This window comes from Danio rerio, chromosome 11 (assembly GCF_052040795.2).
Source record: "Danio rerio strain M-AB ecotype USA chromosome 11, GRCz13ab, whole genome shotgun sequence".
Lineage (NCBI taxonomy): Eukaryota > Metazoa > Chordata > Actinopteri > Cypriniformes > Danionidae > Danio > Danio rerio.
Window position 1 is genome coordinate 10,963,454 of NC_141031.1, and position 22,072 is coordinate 10,985,525.

Below are 22,072 nucleotides of genomic sequence, written 5' to 3' on the forward strand. Positions count from 1 at the left end.
AATATGCATATATTAAATATTACTGCTAATAATAATAATAAAATTATACAAATTCAAATTGTCGTTACTGCTGAAAAAACTTTTAAAAGCCCCCATAAAGAAGGCATGGAATGCCATTTTAACCCTTTATTTAAACCAATTTTAAACATGTGTAAAGATATTTGTGTATTTCTGTACATCCTGTGTGTCTTAGGCAATGTGTACTCGTTTACATACATAGGCACATAATTACCGCACTCTGTGCTGGACTTTAAACTAGGTTTTAGTTAATCAATGGCGCGGTCTATTTCAGTTCTTCAACATAGCAACGCACCAACATTGCGCCTTTAAAACACCTCATTTTCAAACCAGCACACCCATGACTCCACAAAGTGGTGCAAATGGATTTGCTATTTAAATAACATGGTGCAAAACGGGAAAATTACAGTTGCGCTGGTCTGAAAATAGCAACAAATCGTCTTGTGCTTTATCGCGCTGGGTGTATGATAGGGTAACCCTTAGTTACTGACAAAAAAAAATAAATAGGCTTTACTTTTATTTTCTTACACTGTTAATGGACATAAAAAAAAGCTAGTTACACAGAAATATTTACAAATTGTGAAGCAGAAACAACTGGGGGAAAAAAGGGAAGCATATATTTAAAGAACAATCTATATTTGTACTCTATAATATCTGTACTACTCAGAAATTCAAACATAGATTAAAATGTACTGTATGCAAAGTTCCTTTTAGTGGAACATCTTCCTCATTGCACTGATGCTGATAATGATAGCATGCTCAGTATCCTCTGTGTCGTAATAATTGACACCATCTCAAGAGGATTACAGCAGCACAGTATTCTTCAGTGTGTGTGTGTGTAGGCGTGTTCTATACTTCTGTTCTTTTCCTAAGTAGGCTCTCAATTGGGCACAAAGGAATATTCTCCCACTAATAAAAAGCTTTGTCTTCATTTACTAAACCCATTTGACTTACTTTTTATTTGTAACATAAAAGAAAAACGGGCCATTATTTTTTAGAGTCTGCCGAGCTTGAAAATGAAAAGGCACACCACAACATTAGTATACAAGCAGTTCATCTATTGTAATCCACCCTAGATGAAATATTTAAATACATTTTCTCATTTTTAGCAGTTTTGCATAAACAGTATCTGCTAATTTGCTACAAAATCAACTTGTTACAGCATACAAGTCCAGTGGTACACAACGTCATAAGACGTTAATATTAGGTTAAATTTAGGTCGTGACATCAGGTAACTAAAATTAAATGTCTAGCCAGCATCTAAGGATGTTATCAAGGATGGTATCAAATGACACTGATATTTGGTTGATTTTAAGTTGTGTTGGAAAGTGACCAAAATCCAACGAGCCAACATCTTAAAATACTGACATTTCTTTGTCAGGCATGGTACCCAAGATCCAACCTCTGATAGACGTCATAGTTGTAATGTCCACACAATCGATACATTTACATGTACACTAAAAATTAGGTGAATAATAATTCTACCATGTAAAAAGACATTTTTTATTACTTTAATCCGATTAAAGTCATAATCAAACTAAACAGAAATTGGATTAAGACGGAGTTTGCTGATTTTAGTTGCATTATTGAAGTGCAGTACAGACTTATAAACACCTCAATCAAACTATTACCGTCATGTAGGATTTTGCCACATTGTGTGACAGGATATTTTATACACACATGGCTGTTAGACACTATTCTCTGCACCTAGTGAGTGGACCACAATTTTTCCTATTCCATGTGTGGTATCAAATTTCTTTAAAACAACACTCATTCAGCAGTTCATACTCACAAAAAATATATATACTAAATAATATCACGTTTATCACGGGAAGCATGCATGAAATGTTCCTGAATAAAAATGAAAGTGCCAAAAATGTTAAATGAAACACCCAAAATTACATGAAACTCCAGAGGAAATGTGTATAGCGTGGTGACGCAATGAGGTTAATCGAATTATGTGCTATAACATGTAAAATGGGATCATGAAAGAAACATTCAAAAAGCAACTCATGTATATGCCTTCATCATATTATTTTCTTAATCAGATTTAAGGCCCGTGCACACAAAGACGTTTTTTGCTCGCGTTTTCCGTCGACGTTTAACGCCTCGTGACTAAATAACGGGCGTCAATGTGATCGTGCACACCAATGCACAAAACGCCAGATTTGCAAAAGAGTCATTTGAAAAAAAATGCTCATGCTCATTTTTTTGTTATGACGTACCGCTTCAAAACCTTCTCCATTAATCAGATCAGAACTTTTGTTCACGTGCACGGAGCTGCTGAAGTTACAGTAAACAGCACTTGGAAGCGCTCAAGCGCAAAACTGTCAATGTGAGCGCACAATGAAGAAGATGCCCAGAGGCGATATAAACGTAGAGCTGCTTATTGCTCTTGTGAACACTACTCATTTCTTCATCGCTAGAGCTGGAGCCGCTGCTTAAACCATCCATGCTTGTTCGAGTCACCAGTAACTTTAACAACAAGCATGTAAACTTCCTCTCCTCCTCTTTTTCTGTGTTATAAGAGGGTGTCAGAAGCCTGTATTGTGCAGAAGTTGTGCAGCGTCATCTAACGTCAAAAGAGTGATTTTGCATACTCTTCAGCTTGACGCCAGTGAAAAGCGCTTGGGTTTGAATTCTGAAAACGTCTCGTAAAACGCTGACGATAAACGCAAACGAAAAGCATCCCAGTGTGTAGGAGCCTTAAGGCAAATATTACTGATGTCCATGTAAACATAGTCAGTGACAAACTGTATCATCATTATACGTTGATATTTGGTTGATTTTAGCTTGGACATTGACTGAACATTGAGTTTTGACGTCAACCCAATTTTCATTTTCATTTGCGAACAAAATGCACCATCTCCATGACTTTGGGGTACAAGGTCAATCTAACCGGGGAGGCAGGGAGGCTGCAATATTGAAAATAAGGCAATATTGTCTATCATAAATTTTGACATTATTTGACAGAATCCATTTATAAATCTGGCTATTTAGACAAAACATGTTTGTCCACATCGTTAGTGTAGCACAAACTGTGCCAAAGCTACAATTATATTCACTGAAGCTTAGCATTTAATGTTTTACTTGCATTGTGAATTCAGTCCCTCAACAAAACTTTTTCAGAGGTGACTAATCTAAATGCATTCGATCAAACCCAGCATGCGTAAATGTAATGATGCAAACACTTTACTCATTAGCACTTTTAACTAGGGTCAATCATAATAGTTTAGGTTACTGAACAGTGGCACCCTTTACCTCATCTTTAATTTGTGTTCATTTTGGTGGCATTTTGCCACAAAACACCATTGTTGATAGACAAAGTTCTAAAAGCTAATAATTTAGCCACAACAGTGAACTTATAAGATTATACATGTACTGCACCAACTGAGTGAGAATGCAGATTTTGTTGCAATTTAAATGCTTGAGCGGAAAGTAAGAGGATTAGAAATATGCTTCTTTATATGAAGAAATCAACAGAATACTTTTTACATCATGTGTAATATTACTGTAATTTTTAATTAGTTAAATCCACAACATGTCAGCACTGAACTGGGTCATTGTATGTTTAACAGTTGCCAAGAGCTTATGTGAAGAAAAAATTGAAACTAATGTACTTCAAAAAAAACTTTTTGCTACAGTGTTGAGGACAGAGGGGGTTCAAGTATTCCTGGGTCTGCAAGTGTAAAAAGTAGGCAGGGCAATGTTTCATTCAGATTTCAGAATGAAATGGCTAAAGATTTGACATACTGTAATGGTCTTTAATCTTAAATCTAACTTAAAGACACATTTTTACTCTCTTGCCTTTGACTGATGCATGCATGTTATTTTTGTATTATTTATATTTTAGTATTACTTTTAAATATATTTTATTGTATTTTTAATACCAGTTATTTTTAGTTTTATTGTCTAGTTTATTTTATTGTAAAGCACTTTGGATCAACTACGGTTGTGTTAAATTGTGCTCTATAAATAAAATTTGCCTTGCCTTGCCTAATCTGTTAAAACGAGTCGACTCTTTTTTGAGAGACATGGTGCACTTTCAAATTTAAACCTCAGGCCGATGCTTTCATTCACTTACAGCGGGTAATTTTCAAAACGCATAATAGGGGCTTGTTGAATTTGACTTTTTTGTAAAGGTAACGGTCAATATTATGTCGCAAAACAAGTCATCTGTGTGTGGCAGGCAATAGCACTGTGCAAATCCATGAATGAACATTCTGAAGTGATGATTATCTGTGCTCAGGTGGGGGGGCATGAATACTGTGTAGGGACCCTGTCAATTGGAACACAGTTCATGCATGAAACTCTCAGCTAACAAGCTGGTTATCTAAATCAGTTGTGTTAAATAAGAGAGACATGCGACAGGAATTGAGAACCACAGATTTGATCACTTAATTAGCACTAAACGCTCTAAAAAATAACTTTAGTTTTTTACTGTATAGAGTTTATAATGTGATTACATTCATGCTTAAGTTGATGAGATGGATAGAACTGTTGCGTGTAAAGAAAACACTGCTCTGCTGAAAACACTGCTGAAAAATGCTAATCATTATTAGTTTAAAGGGACTGCAAACCAAATGTTAAAGTGCTTTTGTTCATATACCAGTACATTTTAAATAAAAGTTTACAATAGAATATTTGTAAATACATTACCGATTGTGTTGCTAAACAGTGCAAGTAATCAGATAAAATTATATTTTGTTTTTTTAAAAAGGACTATCTTTAATGCCATTTAATGCAGTTAAAAAGTTCTTTTTAAAAAAGTATTGGTTCAGGAACTATTTAGGCACCATACATCTAAACGTGTCATACAAAAATAAATGACATCCAATCAGAATAATACGTCCAAGTCTTACATTTAATTTAATCCTTCATAAATACTGTATTTGTAGCTTCAGAAGTCTTATATACTTGATTTATTAATAATTTTTTGTTGCTGTTTGAAATGCCTCATTAACATCCATAACATGAGGGATAAGCTTAAAAAATGGACATGCTCCACAAAATAATAATAATAATTACAAAAAAAAAAAAAAATATATATATATATATATATATATATATATATATATATATATATATATATATATATATATATATATATATATATATATTAGATCTATACATTTTAAAGCCATTTATTTATTGATTAAACTATCCTGTTTTAGAGCTTTTGACAATCACCTTCTTGACCTTATTAAGAAAGAAAGTGAACTGTCTTATCAGTTTCTGACCAAACGAAATGCCTGAGCAGGATTATAAAGAAGTAACACAGTTCTGAATCACCACTTGCACATTTTTCCAGTCACATTGCTGTGTGTCTAATCATTATTAAGCTCATAAACCTCTTTTTCTTTCCCAGAAACACCTCACACCATCCAAACCAAAGCCATTACAACTCTTATTATAATAATTATAACATCTCTCTCTGAAATGGCTCATTTATCTCTCGCAGAAATATATACATAAACATCAACAACACGCAAATCTTAAAATCTGCTTAAAAAGAGGGAATGCTGACTTACACATAACTGAACCCATTGTGCCGACGGTCCTGCGCCGCGCAAAACCACTGACCCTCAAAACTCCCTCACTCCGAGTGTCTCCTTCAGGTTGCGTTTTACTCCTGAGAGTCGAATAAGATATTAAGGGAGAAACGTGTGCATCTGAGATGCAGGTAACACATTGACATGCTTTCTACAAATATCTCGGAGAATGCCAGAAGCGCCGGCAGTTTCCTCTTCCTTTCTCTCCCAGCGAGACATTCATCACTGCGCTGTGTTCTGTGGTTAAAGTACGTCAGGAAGAACTTCTCACAAACACACAGATTCCTTTTCCCCTCTCCACCCCAAAACAGAGCCCCGCTGCACACACACACACACATACACACACACAAACCCCTCCCCTCACCCCTCACACATGAGACGGCATCATGTGGCACTGGCTGTTAAATCTAAACCCGAGGACATAACTTTTCTCAGGCTATTTGACGATGGAAAACAAATGTAATGTGTTAATCTTCAAAGCAGAGCGTCAGAAATAAACCCTCGCTTGTACTGTAGGTGAGCTAATGTTACATTGGTAACTTCAGACATTCCTGTGGATGGAAACCTTTGTGCTTGTAAAGAAAAAAAAAAAGACATTTCACTCTGGAGCAGACCCTGGAAATCACAGTCAGCCTGAAAAAAAACTGTTAGCCTTGCATAAATAAAATGTCCTTGAATTGAGAATAAAAGATTTCATTAATTTGATAACTTACATTAAAGAAATTGTACTATGTGACTGCTTGAAGATTCTTACTATTGATGCATTCATTAATAAAATTCTACAATAATAAGAATTAATAATTGTCTAATCAAAATTATTGACATAATAATAAGTGCTAATGGGTCAGTGAAAAATTTGCATAATAATAATAATGAAAAAACAACAACAACAACAACCACAATAATAATAAAGCATGTAAAATGTTATAATGTAAAATGTTTGAATCAAAAAATTATTATGTGCATATTTATTATTAATTATTATTCTTATTCTTTTTCTTCTGCTTCTCATTATTATTATTATTATTATTATTATTATTATTATTACTTTTTAGAAATTGTGGGATCAATATTTTTTTCTACTGACTTGCCATTTTGTATGTATGTATGTATGCATGTATGTAATGTATGTGTATGTATGTATGTGATGTATGTGTATGCATGTATGTATGTATGTGTATGCATGTATGTATGTATGTATGCATGTATGTATGTAAGTATGTATGTCTGTATTTGTATGTATGCGATGTATGTGTATGTATGTATATATGTATGTATGTATTTATGTGCATGTATGTATGTGATGTATATGTATGTATGTACGTATGTATGTATGTATGTGATGTATGTGTATGTATGTATGTATGTATGTATGTATGTATGTATGTACGTATGTATGTCTGTATGTATGTATGTATGTATGTATGTACGTATGTATGTATGTATGTGATGTATGTATGTATGTGATGTATGTGTATGTGTATGTATGTATGTGTATGTGTATGTGTGTATGTATGTGTGTACAGTTGAAGTCTGAATTATTTTATAAATATATTTTTTCTTTTTTTAAATATTTCTCAAATGATGTTTATCAGAGCAAGGAAATGTTCACCATATATCTGATAATATTTGTACTTTTAGAGAAAGCCTTATTTGTTTTATTTTGGCTGAATAAAAGCAATTTAAATTTTTAAACTCCATTTGAAGGTCAAAATTATTAGCCCCTTTAAGCTATTTTTTTTTAAATAATCTACAGAACAAACCATCGTTATACAATAACTTGTCTAATTACCCTAACCTGCCTAGGTAATATATATATATACACACACACACACACACACACACACACACACAAACATATATATATATATATATTTTAAGATGTATTTTAAGATTATATTTATCACAAAAACCATGGTTCGGTTCGATACAACACAGTGGTGTCACGGTTCGGTACGTTCTCGATACAGCAATAAAAGAAAAAAGCGAGAGGATTCTCTGATTTAAATTTTTTTATGTATTAAAACTAACATCATAAAAGCATGATCTTGTTTGTTTTTTTCTTTTACTTGAAACACTGATAGAGCTATACTTCTAGGGTTTCTGCTTAGCAGCAAATAAAACAAATCCTTCTTTATACTCAAAACCAAAAAACTTCCTATAAAAAAATAAATGTAATATTGTAGTAGTTAAACAAATAAAAGATAATAACTATTTAGTTTTTATATGGAGCTTAGTTTCAATCTATTTTTAAGTTGTTGTTTTTTTTTTCAGAAAGATGAGTGTCCACCTTTTCTTCAGACAGCACAGATCTATCTACTTTTTGTTTTAATATTATATGTTAGGCACTTGGGGTCTGAGAGTAACGCAATTCCTCTGTATGTCCTGTACATGAGGTTGAATTGACAATAAAGCTGACTTTGACATTTACTTTTGACAAAAATGATGATGGTGATGATGATAATATGTTTTCAAATATATAGTTATTAAGTACACCTTCATTCACAAAGCACCGGATCTTCCATAATTTCTGTAAATAGTCTAAATGTGTGCCATCTCAAACGCACACATGAGTTTAAATTAAAGGAGTGATGCAAGTCCTTATCTACAGTAAAAGCCCTAACAACCACATACCAACATGCTAAACACATCTCAGAACCATTTAAAAACAGCATGATTTTATGCAGGCAAGCTCCAATCTAATATTAGCCATTGCACACAAACTTCAAATTGAGGGCCATTGCTATTTACAGTATGAAATATACCCCATGTACAGGATTTAAGGATGTGTGACTTTAGATTATGACACCAGGGCATGTTTTCAGATAATCGCTGTGTGATAAAGCAGCATCTGCTATAATCTGATTACTGAGCTCTATTTTAAGCTGATCTCAGTGTGTGGTATATCTACAGTACTGTGGATGTCATTTAGTGTCGAACACTGTATGTTCAGTAATGCCTGCTTCCCTGTATTTCTTTGTAAATATTCAGACTTAATATACAGGATTCAACATCTATGAGAAAACTGCAAAATGCACTCAGTGAGAGAGGTTAAGAGAGGGTGATGTTGTAAAGCTTCAGTGACTGACAATTTAATGGATTCTATTAGCTGAGAAGGCATTTTACATATGAGCCCTTCCATACATCCGCAACAAATCATTCGTCAAGTCTAAACAATAAGGCCCTGATAAATGAGCAATACGAACAATCGATCGCAGATAGTTAATGGACGGACACAAAAAGTAAAAGGAAAATAATAATAGTAAAGAAACAAAAAATGCCACTACATAGGGGGACACTCCACGCGACAAGATTTTTACAGTATTTTTAAGAAATCGTTAATGATGAAATACATAAATGGAAAATTGTCACGATCACCAGCAATCCAACTACCAGAGATCGCTGGAAAACATTCACACTCACATAGGACTACAAATCTGCTGGTAATGGACTACAAGACCCAGTCATGCACCACACACACACACACACAACTGGTTCCTGATACTGACTGATTGCACACACACAGTGGATACAGCTCAAGTACTGATTACACACACATACAGCTCACTTTGAGACACTCATTGACTACGTTTACATGGGCATCAGTAATCAAATTATTTGCCTTAATCTAATTAAGACAATACTACGATTAAAGTGTTTACATGAGGTAACCCCCCCACACACACACACACACCCACACACACAGAGAGGACGGGCTCGCGCACACCTCTGAATGAAGTCTGCTTTAGTGAACAGAACCTGCATAGGCTGTGAATAATAGTAGAGGTGTGAACCTATACTGGTCTCACGGTTCGGTTTGGTTACGATTATTTCTGGCGCCCCCCTGGATATACAGCGCTCTTAGCATTTGCCTATGGTGCCAATGCCACGGACCGGCCCTGAGTTGCCTGAGTGTTGTAAATACTCGCGCTCACCTCCCTCGCAACATCATTACATGAGTAAATGACGTCAGTACATAATAACCGGTTATGATTATTACTGAACCAATACAGAATTGTCCGCGTCTGCATCGCGGTGCACCGAAGAAACAATTAATTTTGACACCACTAAATAACAGGTTATTAAAGTGGTAAATAACATTCAGTTTGTGGCACAGAGTGATTGTTAGGGAGCCGCCCGGGAAGTGAACCGCTCTTAGCAGTGAAAATGAAACCGAAAGCGCACAGTGTTGCGGGATGAAGCTGACTGATTCCAGCTCAAAAAGTATCCAAAACCCACCGAAATGCAAAAATACCCACCCAGTCCTCTGTATTTACAAAAATCACATCAGTGACAGATTTTAAGCAGAAAATGGCAGATTGTAAGCATATGTCTCAAACACATTTAATTAAACATCAGAATTATCATCAGCATTAATGACCAGGACAAATCTAAAGTCTGTTCAAGTCCACCATTCCAAGTCTATACAAAATTTAGCATTTTAACCAACAGTACAGCTACACAAAGCCTATTGCTGTTTTACCACATGTTTGAGAAATCCAATAATAAAAGCCCATGCACTCATAACATTTATTTTACATCTACAGAATCGTGAGAAAATCGTGATCTTTATTTTAGGCAAAAAAAAATCACGATTCTCATTTTAGCCAGAATCGTGCTGCTCTAATTAAGGTGTTAACATGTCTGTACTGCACTTCAATAATGCGACTAAAATCAAAATACTCAACATGTCTTAATTTGATTTCTCTTTAGTTTGATTATGACCTTAATCTGATTAAATAATCAAAAATTGCTATTTACATGGTAGACTCTTCATCGGAGTGTTGTCTTAATCGCATTAAAATCAAATTATTGGTGTCCATGTAAACGTAGTCAAAATGCAGCTAAAAGTCCTACACAACGGTAATAGTTGGATCACGTCATTTACATGTCTGTACTGCACTTCAACAATGCGACTGAAATGTCTTAATTCGATTACTGTTTACAGCGATTATGGCTGTAAGCATATCTAAATCGTATGTTGTGAGCCATGGTTAATGCGTGTGGCTGCAGCTGTAGCAGTCTCTGCTTTTGGACACAGCAACCCTTGAACTTCAGTGAAGAAAAAAAAATGGTTACGTCACATTCACCCGCCCCAAACGAGTGACGCGCAACTCAGAGGCCAACCTGTCAGGTGTGTGTAAAGCACTTGATGTGAGGCTCTAATCTAATCCTGCCTCCAATCTTCAGTGCTGAATTCACCCTCACGCTCCATCAAAACATCACAACTCACGAGACGACTTTTCTTTTCGTTGCGATTTAGTCCCGCGAGATCTCGTGGCTCGAGATCGTCACATCCCTACCACTAAATATACTTGGGTGGCCATTAACATACCTGGGTGGCCCACCCAAGTAAAGTCTATGAGTGGGAAGCACTGCATACATGCATTACATTCATACATACACAAACATACATAAAAATGAAATCAGTCTATGGCAGACATCATAAATGTACTTATTTTTGCATTATTGCCATAAACTTGTGTTGCAGTTTTGTTTTTAGTTGGTGGATATTAAATGAAGTTTAATTTTAAACTAATTTCGAGAGGAGCACGTGCTCATGATTGACCCAACTGGTCCACATTAGCTAATCATGATCCTCCAATCAAAGAATCCCAAGTCACTATATATATATCCTCATTTCCTTTCTACAACTATCTTCGTCTGGAAGAAACCCCCCACCTCCCCTTCTTCCTCCTTTATCCAGAATGGGCGGCACGGTGGCTCAGTGACTAGCACTGTTGCCTCACAGCAAGAATACCTACGGCGTCTGGTCCTCACTGAGCCATCTGGTATTTCTGTGCAGAGTTTGCATGTTCTCCCCGTGTACGCGTGGGTTTCCCCCGGGTTCTCCGGTTTCCTCCCACCATCCAAATGTGCTCTTCTTTATTATAGATAAAATAAGCCAAAACCGTTTTTATAATATCTTACTCTCAGGAAGTTCGCCTTGGCCTCAGCAGCGGGGAGTTTGAGATCAACCTGAGCTCAGGCCCCGTTTACACTAATGCGTTTTTGTTTTAAAATGCATAAGTTTTGCTACGGTTACGCCATCTGTCCACACTACGCCGGAGTTCTCGAGCGCCAAAAACGGAGCATTTTTGAAACGCTTGAGAGGCCGTTATCATTCTAAAATGCTGCTGCTCCGTCTCAGTGTGGATGGGGAAAGACGGAGACATCTGAAAACGGAGGCGGGGCTGCAAACGTTTGCCTGATTGGGGCTTTTCCTTAATATTAAGTAGCCACACACACAGTTCAGTCTCGCATCCGCTTCTTGTAAGTTCAGACTTCGCAAGTTTGATCAAGGCTGCAGTCTCCCCCTTCTCAGTTTGATATGGAAAACAGACTACCGATGCCACACGTAAATCTTCAAAGGATACAGTGTACTTTATAACTTCATTCACATCACCCTGGCTACGTTGTTTCACTTTCTCAACAATAAAATGTAAACATGATTTAAGGAACTGCCTATTTTCATTTTAATATTAGCAACTTAATAGACAGCAGAAATGTTGAGGCGTTGTGCTGCATTTACTTGCATTTACTCATCTTTACTGTGTGGATATTTATAACAAAATGGAGCATATAACACCTGCCTCCTTTCAATTTCAGTGAAAATACGAAACACAGCCTCTCTTTTTGCTGAATATTAGTTTTAATCATCAATAATGGCCATTATAAAAGTATAACATACAATAAGTTTATACATTATAGGAAATAAAGGCAAGCGATCAGTTAATATACAGAATGTACATGGACTAATCATTAACATATTTACGCTTAACCAAAACACGTTACCTGTGAACAAGTAATAGATTCCAATGACCAAAGTCAGGGAATATGTCATTAGATAAAGACAACAAGATGAATGAAATATCACGTTTAGCAAATATAGCGAGATTAGATCCAGCTGGAGATGCTTGATGAGCAGTCCGATCAGCAGAGCTCTCATCTGGGTAGATATGCTGCAGCGCTTGCCCGAAAGTGTGTGGGTGGTCACGTGATGTGCGTTTTCAGAGTTTTGGTGTGGATGGAGAGCAGTTCAGAAACGCTGGGTAAAACGCAAGTGTGGACACGGATCGTTTGTATTCTAAAACGTCGTTTTAAAACTAAAACGCACTAGTGTAAACAGGGCCTCAATCTCCCCTCGTCCTGCAAAGGGGGGAGCCCGGGCTCGAGGATCCCTTGAGCTCAGGGCTCTCTCCCGGGACAGCATGCCAAACAAGCTATATATAAATCATGAGCTAAGTGTGAACTCTTGAAGTCCCCCTGTTTATTAGAAAGTGTGAACAATTCTAAAGCTCACTTTGACCAGCTGTTCTGATCTACCTGAAGGAACTCCAAATGAACTTCAGCGGGACTTTATTCCAAATGATGTCACACAAGTTGATTCATCAGTTGTTCATCAAGTAATCCCAAAGCATACAAAAGGCTTAAATCTCACGCTGACGTTAATGTGTAATGTAACAAAGAAAAAACTCCATAACTTTAGGAATGGCTCATATTTAAAACAATACAGGTCATTTGAACAGATTGAACACTGCATGTCACCAAACAAATATCCCATACTGTATGTGATTTCTGAGAACGAAGACAACCTCTGACCTTGATCCGGAAAGAGACCTTCCTGTATATGTTTGAGAAACTTACCCTAGACAGTATGAGTATAGAATATTGACTGACGTGAGTTCAGCACTAAAGCGATAGCAGATATTATAAAGAACAGCACACAAAAGCAAACGGGGTGAAGGGGAGGAGGGAAAGACGAGGGAAGGAAGTCCAGTGACCTTCCTATTGTTCACCTTTTTGGATTTGCTGTTGAGTGTGACCGTTCGCTGCTGCTGGTTTATTGTGGATCCAAGTCTTTGGAGATGCTGTCATGCTGATGGCAGCTTGGAAAAACTCCTGGTTTCGAGATTTCAGGCCTTTTTTATGCATAGAATTTTAAAGATAAGGTATGAAAAGTTGACAGCTAGAGGTTAAACTGGATCCTGCAGTCCAAATTCAAGACACTTACATGGGTTGCCAGATTGACAGTGCCATTAGGAACGAGCAGAAATTAACTATGGGATATATTCATCGGCTTTATATTTCTGGTTATAAAGCTTTAAAGCTTTTCCCTGAGAGTTATATTTTTATAAATTTGGGTCATTATGTACGAATAAAAAGTATTTTCAGAATAAAACCTGACTGCTTTTAGCAAATTGGTGTAGTATATTTTACTAATTATACTGCAAATGTAAAAACGTACACAGATGTTAATATGAACATATTATTTATTTATTCATTAACCAATTCATGAGGTAAAAACTCTTTTACTAGTATAAAAACTTTAAAAGTTACTAGTAAAAATACAATCATAAATCAATTATTTATGTTAAGATTAAAAAAGCATCCCCAACATGCTATAATTTAAAGTAAACTGTGATTGGATTAGTCCATATGTCCTTACCCACTGTAGTGACAATTTTCTTTAAAGAGGCGCTCTTTGTGGTCAAGAAAGAAAGTCTTACCCGGGATGTCTTTTCAGTTTATTCAATCTCAAGTTGTTTAGACAGACTGACCAACCAACCGACTGACAGGCAGGCAGTGATGATAGATAGATAGATAGATAGATAGATAGATAGATAGATAGATAGATAGATAGATAGATAGATAGATAGATAGATAGATAGATAGATAGATAGATAGATAGATAGATAGATAGATGGATGGATGGATGGATGGATGGATGGATGGATGGATGGATGGATGGATGGATGGATGGATGGATGGATGGATGGATGGATGGATGGATGGATGGATGGATGGATGGATGGATGGATGGATGGATGGATGGATGGATGGATGGATGGATGGATGGATTTATGGATGGATGGATGGACGGACGGACGGACGGACGGACGGACGGACGGACAGACAGACAGACAGACAGACAGACAGACAGACAGACAGACAGACAGACAGACAGACAGACAGACAGACAGACAGACAGACAGACAGACAGACAGACAGACAGATAGATAGATAGATAGATAGATAGATAGATAGATAGATAGATAGATAGATAGATAGATAGATAGATAGATAATAATCTGTTTCTACTGTCTTTGATGGTTGCAATTTGTTGTTTTGTTTTTGACCATCTGGCAACTCAGATAGTTTACATACTCTAGGGTAAATTGTGGACAGGATCACACATTTCAAAATCCCATCTTCTCTCCCTCTCTGTCTCTCTCTCCCTCTAGCTCTAATATATATTATTGTACATTACATTATAATATAATGGTATGAATTACCTTTCCAGCTGATTTAAGTTTAGAAATTCAAACATTCAGAATTTTATGTGCGCTTAAGCTTGTGGATCTAATGCTGTATGTGTGTGTATGTGTGCACGGGTATGTGTTTTATCTCTGTACCAATGCCCAGTAGTTGGCTTTTTTTTGTGTTAATCCCTTTATCCTGATTAGTTTAAAATGACTGAATAACACTATTTTTTGTTTTTTTAAACAACATCTAAGTAGCAGTGGAGTCAGAATGACTGTCTGATTAATGCGCAGACTGGGTGAAGTCAGTCTAATAAGAACAAAACAACTTTGTTGTAAAGGTCATAGAAAAGTCATCAAAGCTTTTTTCATACTATGCCTTTATTTAGAAGAAACATTAGAAAAAAATCAGGAATTTAATCGCTAACCTGTGGAAGTTTCTTTTTTCTGTTGAGCACAAACACTTCCCTTGTATTTTTTCCTACTATGGGAGTCTAAGGGTGCTGTCAGCTGCCTGGTTACCAACAGAAATATCATACATATTTACAAGCGGATGTTTAGTAAATAGTGTGTAAATCTCAATTTCATGGGTAAACTACTTTATAACTGTACTATATTTAGCATCACAGCATTTTTTCACATTCCTCTTTAAAAGCAAAAAAAATTTATATATAAAGATGATATGCACTCTTAAGTGTCTTCATTTAATGACTATATACTTTTACACTTTCACTATCCATCAGAAAATTGAGGTTGGTAAAATTTTAAAACTTATTCTAAGTGCCTTATACTCAACAAGCCTGCATTTACAGTTGAAGTCAGAATTATTAGCCCCCCTGAATTATTAGCCCCCTTCTATATATAATTAGTAGACACTTCTATACAACTTAGTGACATTTAAAGGCTAAACTAGGTTAATGAGGTTAACTAGGCAGGTTAGGGTAATTAGGAAAGTTATTGTATAATGATAGTTTGTTGTGAAGATTATCGAAAACAAATATAGCTTAAAGGGGCTAATAATTTTGGCATTAAAATGGTGTTTAAAAAATTTTAAACTGCTTTTATTCTAGCCGAAATAAAACAAATAAGACTTTCTCCAGAAGAAAAAATATTATCAGACATACTGTGAAATTTTCCTCAATCTGTTAATTATTATTTGGGAAATATTTAAAAAAAAAAAAAATCAAAGAGGGGCTAACAATTCTGACTTCAACTGTATTTGTTAAAAGAATACAGCCATACAGAACTATGAAATATTATTATTATTATTATTATTATTATTATTATTATTATTATTATTATTATTACTACTACTGACATTTATAATAATAATAATCTTTGATAAACTGATAAATGTTTAAAAGAAGAACGTTTATTTAAAATTGTATATTTTGTAACATAAAAAAAATTTAATTACATATTATTTTCCTGTTTCAATCAGTGTAATTTTATCATCTATAACATAAAACAACACATTTGAATTAAAAAGTGATTGAAGGTCTAATATAAATATGAATAAGTTAATATATGCAAATGTAGAATCTGTTAGGCTCAGATGCTGTTATTCTATATGCCTGACTGCTAATCTGGCGTGTTAAATATTCATGAGCTCTGTATGCATTAATGTGCAATATATCACTCAGTTCTGAAATTTACAAGAGAGTGATGTCATAGCTGACCAATCACAGAGCGGATCCTCGCAGTGTTTAGTCATGTTGCTATTAAAGGGCCGGATGGATACATCTGTGACTCACTCAAAGAGGTCGATCGTCTGACGGATCATTGAAGACAAAACATTTCCTCTGAGCAAAATATCACATCTTTGTTTATTTAAGGGGAGACACAGCAGGCTACTGTTTGTTTTTTATTCATGCTACTCTCGATTTAGAGATTTAAGGCTTTTGGGCCTTTGATAAAGTGGGTATTTCTTCAGTTATTTATTTTTTTTGTTGCATAAAATAAATTTTGATATGTTTCGATCAATCCATGTTATCAATTTGCGCCTTTAGATTTAAATAAGGCATATTTTTATAAGGGCTTTTTCTCAAAATTAGTTTTTCTTATTTATTGAGCCATAAATATGTTATATACTACATTACAGTAAATGTTATAACATACAATGCTCAGTAGGCTTGGGCGGTATAACGGTAAAATGGTATATCGCGGGATCTAAAAATACCAACGGTGTCAGTTTCAATACCGTTATACAGTCAAAAAGCAATGCACTTATATAAGAGACACTTATTAAATATTATCTATTGAATGCCTACAAATGCATATGTGCGATTGTCATCACTGGACAGTGTGGAGGAGAGAGAGAGCGAGAGAGAGAAAGAGAGGTGAGATGGCGAGTTGCCTGCAGTTTGGCAGTATTTCCGGTCTCGACCAAACGAGAAGGAAGACATGTTAATACAAACTAGAGGTCAGCATTCCCGCTGATGTATCGCAGGAGCCCAACAGATTTCTTGTGGTGCAGGAATAAATTTCCGAATAAAGCGCGGGAGCAATCGGTTACTCTAGTGTAATTGGCACGCGGTCTAACAATATCGCTCCTGAGCACGCATGGATGGTTTATGTGTTTATGTGTGTGTGTGAATGAGAGAGAGAATGATTCTGTGTGTCGCTTGGTGCTCTCTCTATGTGTGAGTGTGTGTGTGAATGAGAGAGAGAGCGTGTGGTGCTGTGCGTCGCTTGGTGTTGTCTCTCTCTCTGTGTGTGTGTGTGTGTCTGTGCGTGTGTGAATAAGAGAGAGCGTCCTGCTCAGATCTCTAATTTAAACAAGACAAACAGGTGACCGTGAACCTACGGTATTCAGTTTCTGAATGGTTTAGGCACAAGCCAACAGTTTGGTGACGCTATCTGAGCCATGTATTTTAGCATTGTATTTTGGTGCATTAAAACAAAAAAGATTTATTAAACAAATATATTTATTGAAATAATATTTTAGTCACCAAACAAATTTGGAAACTTAAATATTGCACAAAAAATTACAACCAACAAAATTTCAACTAATTCTTAACATTTTTTTTTTTGCTTCTCTTGATTTTTCCTCTTTTTAAATTTTGTATTTCATTTTTTTTTATATCATATTTTTTATATATATATATATATATATATATATATATATATATATAGTTTTTGGAAGGTATGATAAGTTATTTTGCTAGATAAGCTCCAGATTTGGCATCAGACTAATGTAATATATACCCACGAATATAATAATATAGCTTTCTATTAAAAATATGAATTTAAAAGAGAGATTTGTTAGGGGGGTACTTATATATGCTGAGCACTGTGCAAAAATCAGTATTCTAATGATTTTTACACAGGGAAATGTTCAATCGTAATTTGTCTGATAATATACATTTTATTTAATTTGGTAACCAAAATTTTGGTTACAGTATTAACAAACCATAAACTAACACTACTAAATGATTAAACTACTAATTAGCTGTTTATTAATAGTTAGTAAGGTATACATTGGGTTTAGGCTTTGGGTTTTGGTTAGGATTAGGGATGCAGAAAAAGATCATACTTTTTACAACATTTTTTGCTAATTATCCGCAGAATTTTTATTTTTTTAATCTGCTGATTTATGCTGAACTATTATTGGTGTATCATAACAAAAATTGTAATATATTAAATTAAAAAATAATACCTTTTTAATTTTTATTTAATGTTTACAATTAGATCCACTTATTTGGTAAACAAAGGAAGTCTTTCATATAAAATATCTACTAAAAGACAGAAAATATTTCTTTACAAACTGTATTGTAAATAAATCGTATCAACATTTTCACATCAGTCAATAATATTACTGAAATTAATTAAAAAACTGAAGAAATATAAATGTACACACATTTACACAAGTAAATAAATAGACTCAGTGATGGGCTAAAAATCTACAACAATCTTCTGCGCGTGCAGATTCTGTGTGGGGCTACTACTAATTTTTTATTTATTTATTTATTTATTTATTTATTTATTTATTTATTTATTTATTTATTTATTTATTTATTTATTTATTTATTTATTTATTTATTTATTTGCTTATTTGCTTATTTATTTATTTATTTATTTATTTATTTATTTATTTATTTATTTGTCTGTTTGCTTATTTATTTATTTATTTGTTTGTTTGTTTGTTTGTTTATTTATTTATTTCCTTTATTTAGCCAGGAGATCCCGTTGAGACAGAACTGTCTCTTCTTCCAGTGAGACCTGGTCAAGATGGCAGGCAGCACATAATTAATTAAAAGTTAATATCTTAATAACTGGCAGGAAATAGGCCAGTAGTGAAAAAGCGTGAATTGTGACCTAAACTAAAGTGTTAACATATTTTTCTGACTGTTCACAGTATTTTCAGGATCATGGAGTGATAAAATGAGATTCCCAAAATCCTGTCATTAAAAACCTTTTCATAAAAATTAAAAAAGAACTCTGCACCTGATTTCATCCAATTTTCTGATTTTTGTGCTAAAAATGTCTGCAAATAATCACAATATTCACATTTATAGAAATAATTAGCACAGGAAAAATATATAGATAGTAAAAATATTAGTTCATTTTTGTACCTGCTCTGCCTTGCCTTTAAATAAAAGGGAGGTTTAGAGGCTGTTAAACATTTTGGTAAATATACATCTAACATCCAAAGTGCAGAAAAGCACTGAAGCGAAAGCAAAATGGCTTAATCATTGTTTGGAAAGCCTGCTGATTGTCATTGGTCTCAGAAAGCGGAAGTTGTAGTGTTTTATAATGTGGATAATAAAGTTAGGAAGCAGTGACTATGTGTTTAAAGCATGGAGCGCCTCTATGAATCAATATGGCTGAAGCTAGCCCATCTCAGTTTCCATAGTAACGGTCTTTACGTCCCCCGAGGGCTGCAGTGGGGGCGTCAGCAGAGCCTCTCTCTCTCAGACAGGACAGTGAAACAGCAGCACGGCACAATAACCTACTTCACTACACTGGGCCAGTGACTGAAGCACATGGACATTTTTGTGGCTTTTATGATTTAATTCCATCTCCAGAGTAGATGGAGCAAAAACACCCAGATTTATCATACAATTAGGCTTTATTAGACTACCACCACAATATATCAAACAAATAGAGTTAAGGTTTTTATAATAAAGTGAGTTTCCTCATAATCCACCTGATTTTGGTGTAAAAACACATTAAATAAACTGAGATATTTGATTCCTTCACCAAATAAATGCTTTATTCTGCTGTTTAAATGTCACTTATTAACTGATAATTTCTATGCAAAGACATTAACATGATCTCCAAAATGTGTGCCTACAATATGGCTATATATTAATAATATTAAAAAAAGTTATGAATAAATAAGCTCTCTTAATATCTGTTTAAATTGCCCTGTCTAAAATAAATCACATCTGTATGAAAATCAACCTACTGCAATTGTCCACCCATCTAACTATTTATTCATTGATTACATTTTAGATTTGTGATTCATTAAAATTTAAATAACATGAATTTATGATTTTTCCGGACATCAATAGTACTTCTAATATTGCTATTTTGACATCATTACTAAATGCATTATTATATTTGTGTATGCTTATTTATATGAATTAATATTTGTATTTTATTAATGCATACAGCATATGTGTACTATCAAAATCTTCTCAAGACATTGCCATACAAATAAAATAAAAAGAATAAAATTCAATAAAATATCTTCTTCCTGTCCACATTCCATGTGAAGACATTCAAAGCTAAAATAAGCCATAGTTGTGTAAAACCAACCTTTTTAACTGTCATTAACATTTTTTTTCTTTTAAACCGTACAAATTTATAACAATTAAATATATTCAATTCATATAAAGTAAATTAAATTAAATATGTGCTTTCTCTGTCCACATTTTATTCGTAAATGTGAGTCAATGCTATAATAAATCATAGTTGACTAAAATCAACCTCTTTTAACTGTTTTAAACATTTATTTCTTGTTTGTTTGTTTGTTTGTTTGTTTATTTGTTTATTGATTTTTCTTTTTTGAATTGTAAAATGTTCTAACATAAAATCAAATTATAATTTTTCCTGACATCAATAGTACTATAAATATTGCCATTTTAACATTATTACTAAATGCATTATTATATTTGAGTATGCTTATTAATAATATATATCTGTATATTATTCATGCATACAGTATCTAAGTAATATCAAAATCTTCTCAAGACATTGCAATACTAGTAAAATAATATAAAATAAAACTACAAAAACAAAAAAACAAATTAAATTACATTTAAAAATATGTGCTTTCTATGTCCGAATTCCATTAGTAAATGTGGGTCAACGCTAAAATAAATAATTGTTGTCTAAACTCAAAGTCTTTAAAATTTATTTAACATTGAATATCTTACACATTTATTTATTTATTTACTTTTTATTTTCTTTAACAGATAAATTTGTAAAAAAATAAATAATATGAAATTATGATTATTACAAAACTTATTTGCATTAAATAAATTATTTTCCTGATATTAATAGTTTTATTGATATTGCTGTTTTTGACATTAATAATAAATGCATTATCATGTGTATGTTAATTAATATTATTATGTATTTTTAACTAACGCATACAGTATTCTGTATAAGTACTATCAAAATCATTACAAGACATTAAAATGATAAAATAAATATAAACATTTTACTAAAATTAAATTAAATTAAATAAATCCGTGCTTCCTATGTCCACATTCTATGTGAAAAATAATTCTCAAAATCTAAAATAAACCACAGACACGGCAACCAACCTCTATAAATACCTGTCCAGCAGGGAACACCCCCTACATCCCAAGCACAAGAAAGCTCAATCCATCCCGTCACACCCCCCATCCATGAGCTCCAGCAGTGAATAAAAAGCCACTCACCAACATGGGTGATGATACAGTCCACCCTCTGCTGAAGCTCCAGTAGAGACATCTCCTCTTCCTCCTCCAACCTGCAGAGCATCTCAGGGTGCGAATGCTAGAACGCCTCAATCCTCCTCTCCTCTCTGCCCTGATTCACAAAGACCCGCAGCCACTCCCAGCCCGTGATGGAGGTCTCCGCGGGAGGACAGATCAAGCCGGCTCTTTTTTTTTCTGCAGTGCAGCTTTTTGTGATGTTAATGGTTCATTGTGAGTGTCTGCTGTTGATGCAGGGATGCTGGAGTCTTTGGTTTCTGTCCTGTCAGGCTGTTAGACTGTGTGTGTTTCACGCACCAGGAAGAGAATC

General features: G+C 34.4%; 1 protein-coding gene across 28 annotated transcripts in view; it reads right to left on the reverse strand.

Moving 5' to 3' along the window:
• Positions 1 to 22,072, reverse strand: part of mcf2l2 (MCF.2 cell line derived transforming sequence-like 2) — a 194,993-nt gene extending 172,921 nt beyond the window's left edge. For 21 of the 28 annotated variants that reach the window (XR_015502379.1, XM_087273338.1, XM_087273326.1 and 18 more), the window contains exon 1: positions 21,727 to 22,072. Coding sequence is in view for 27 of the 28 variants with exons in the window: in XM_087273338.1 (XP_087129464.1) it covers positions 21,727 to 21,808 (82 nt within the window). In the remaining variant the exon portion in view is untranslated. Of the gene's footprint in view, positions 1 to 5,549; positions 5,832 to 21,726 lie in introns of those variants that run through there. The other 7 variants (XM_087273340.1, XM_087273330.1, XM_087273339.1 and 4 more) reach the window with 1 other exon arrangement.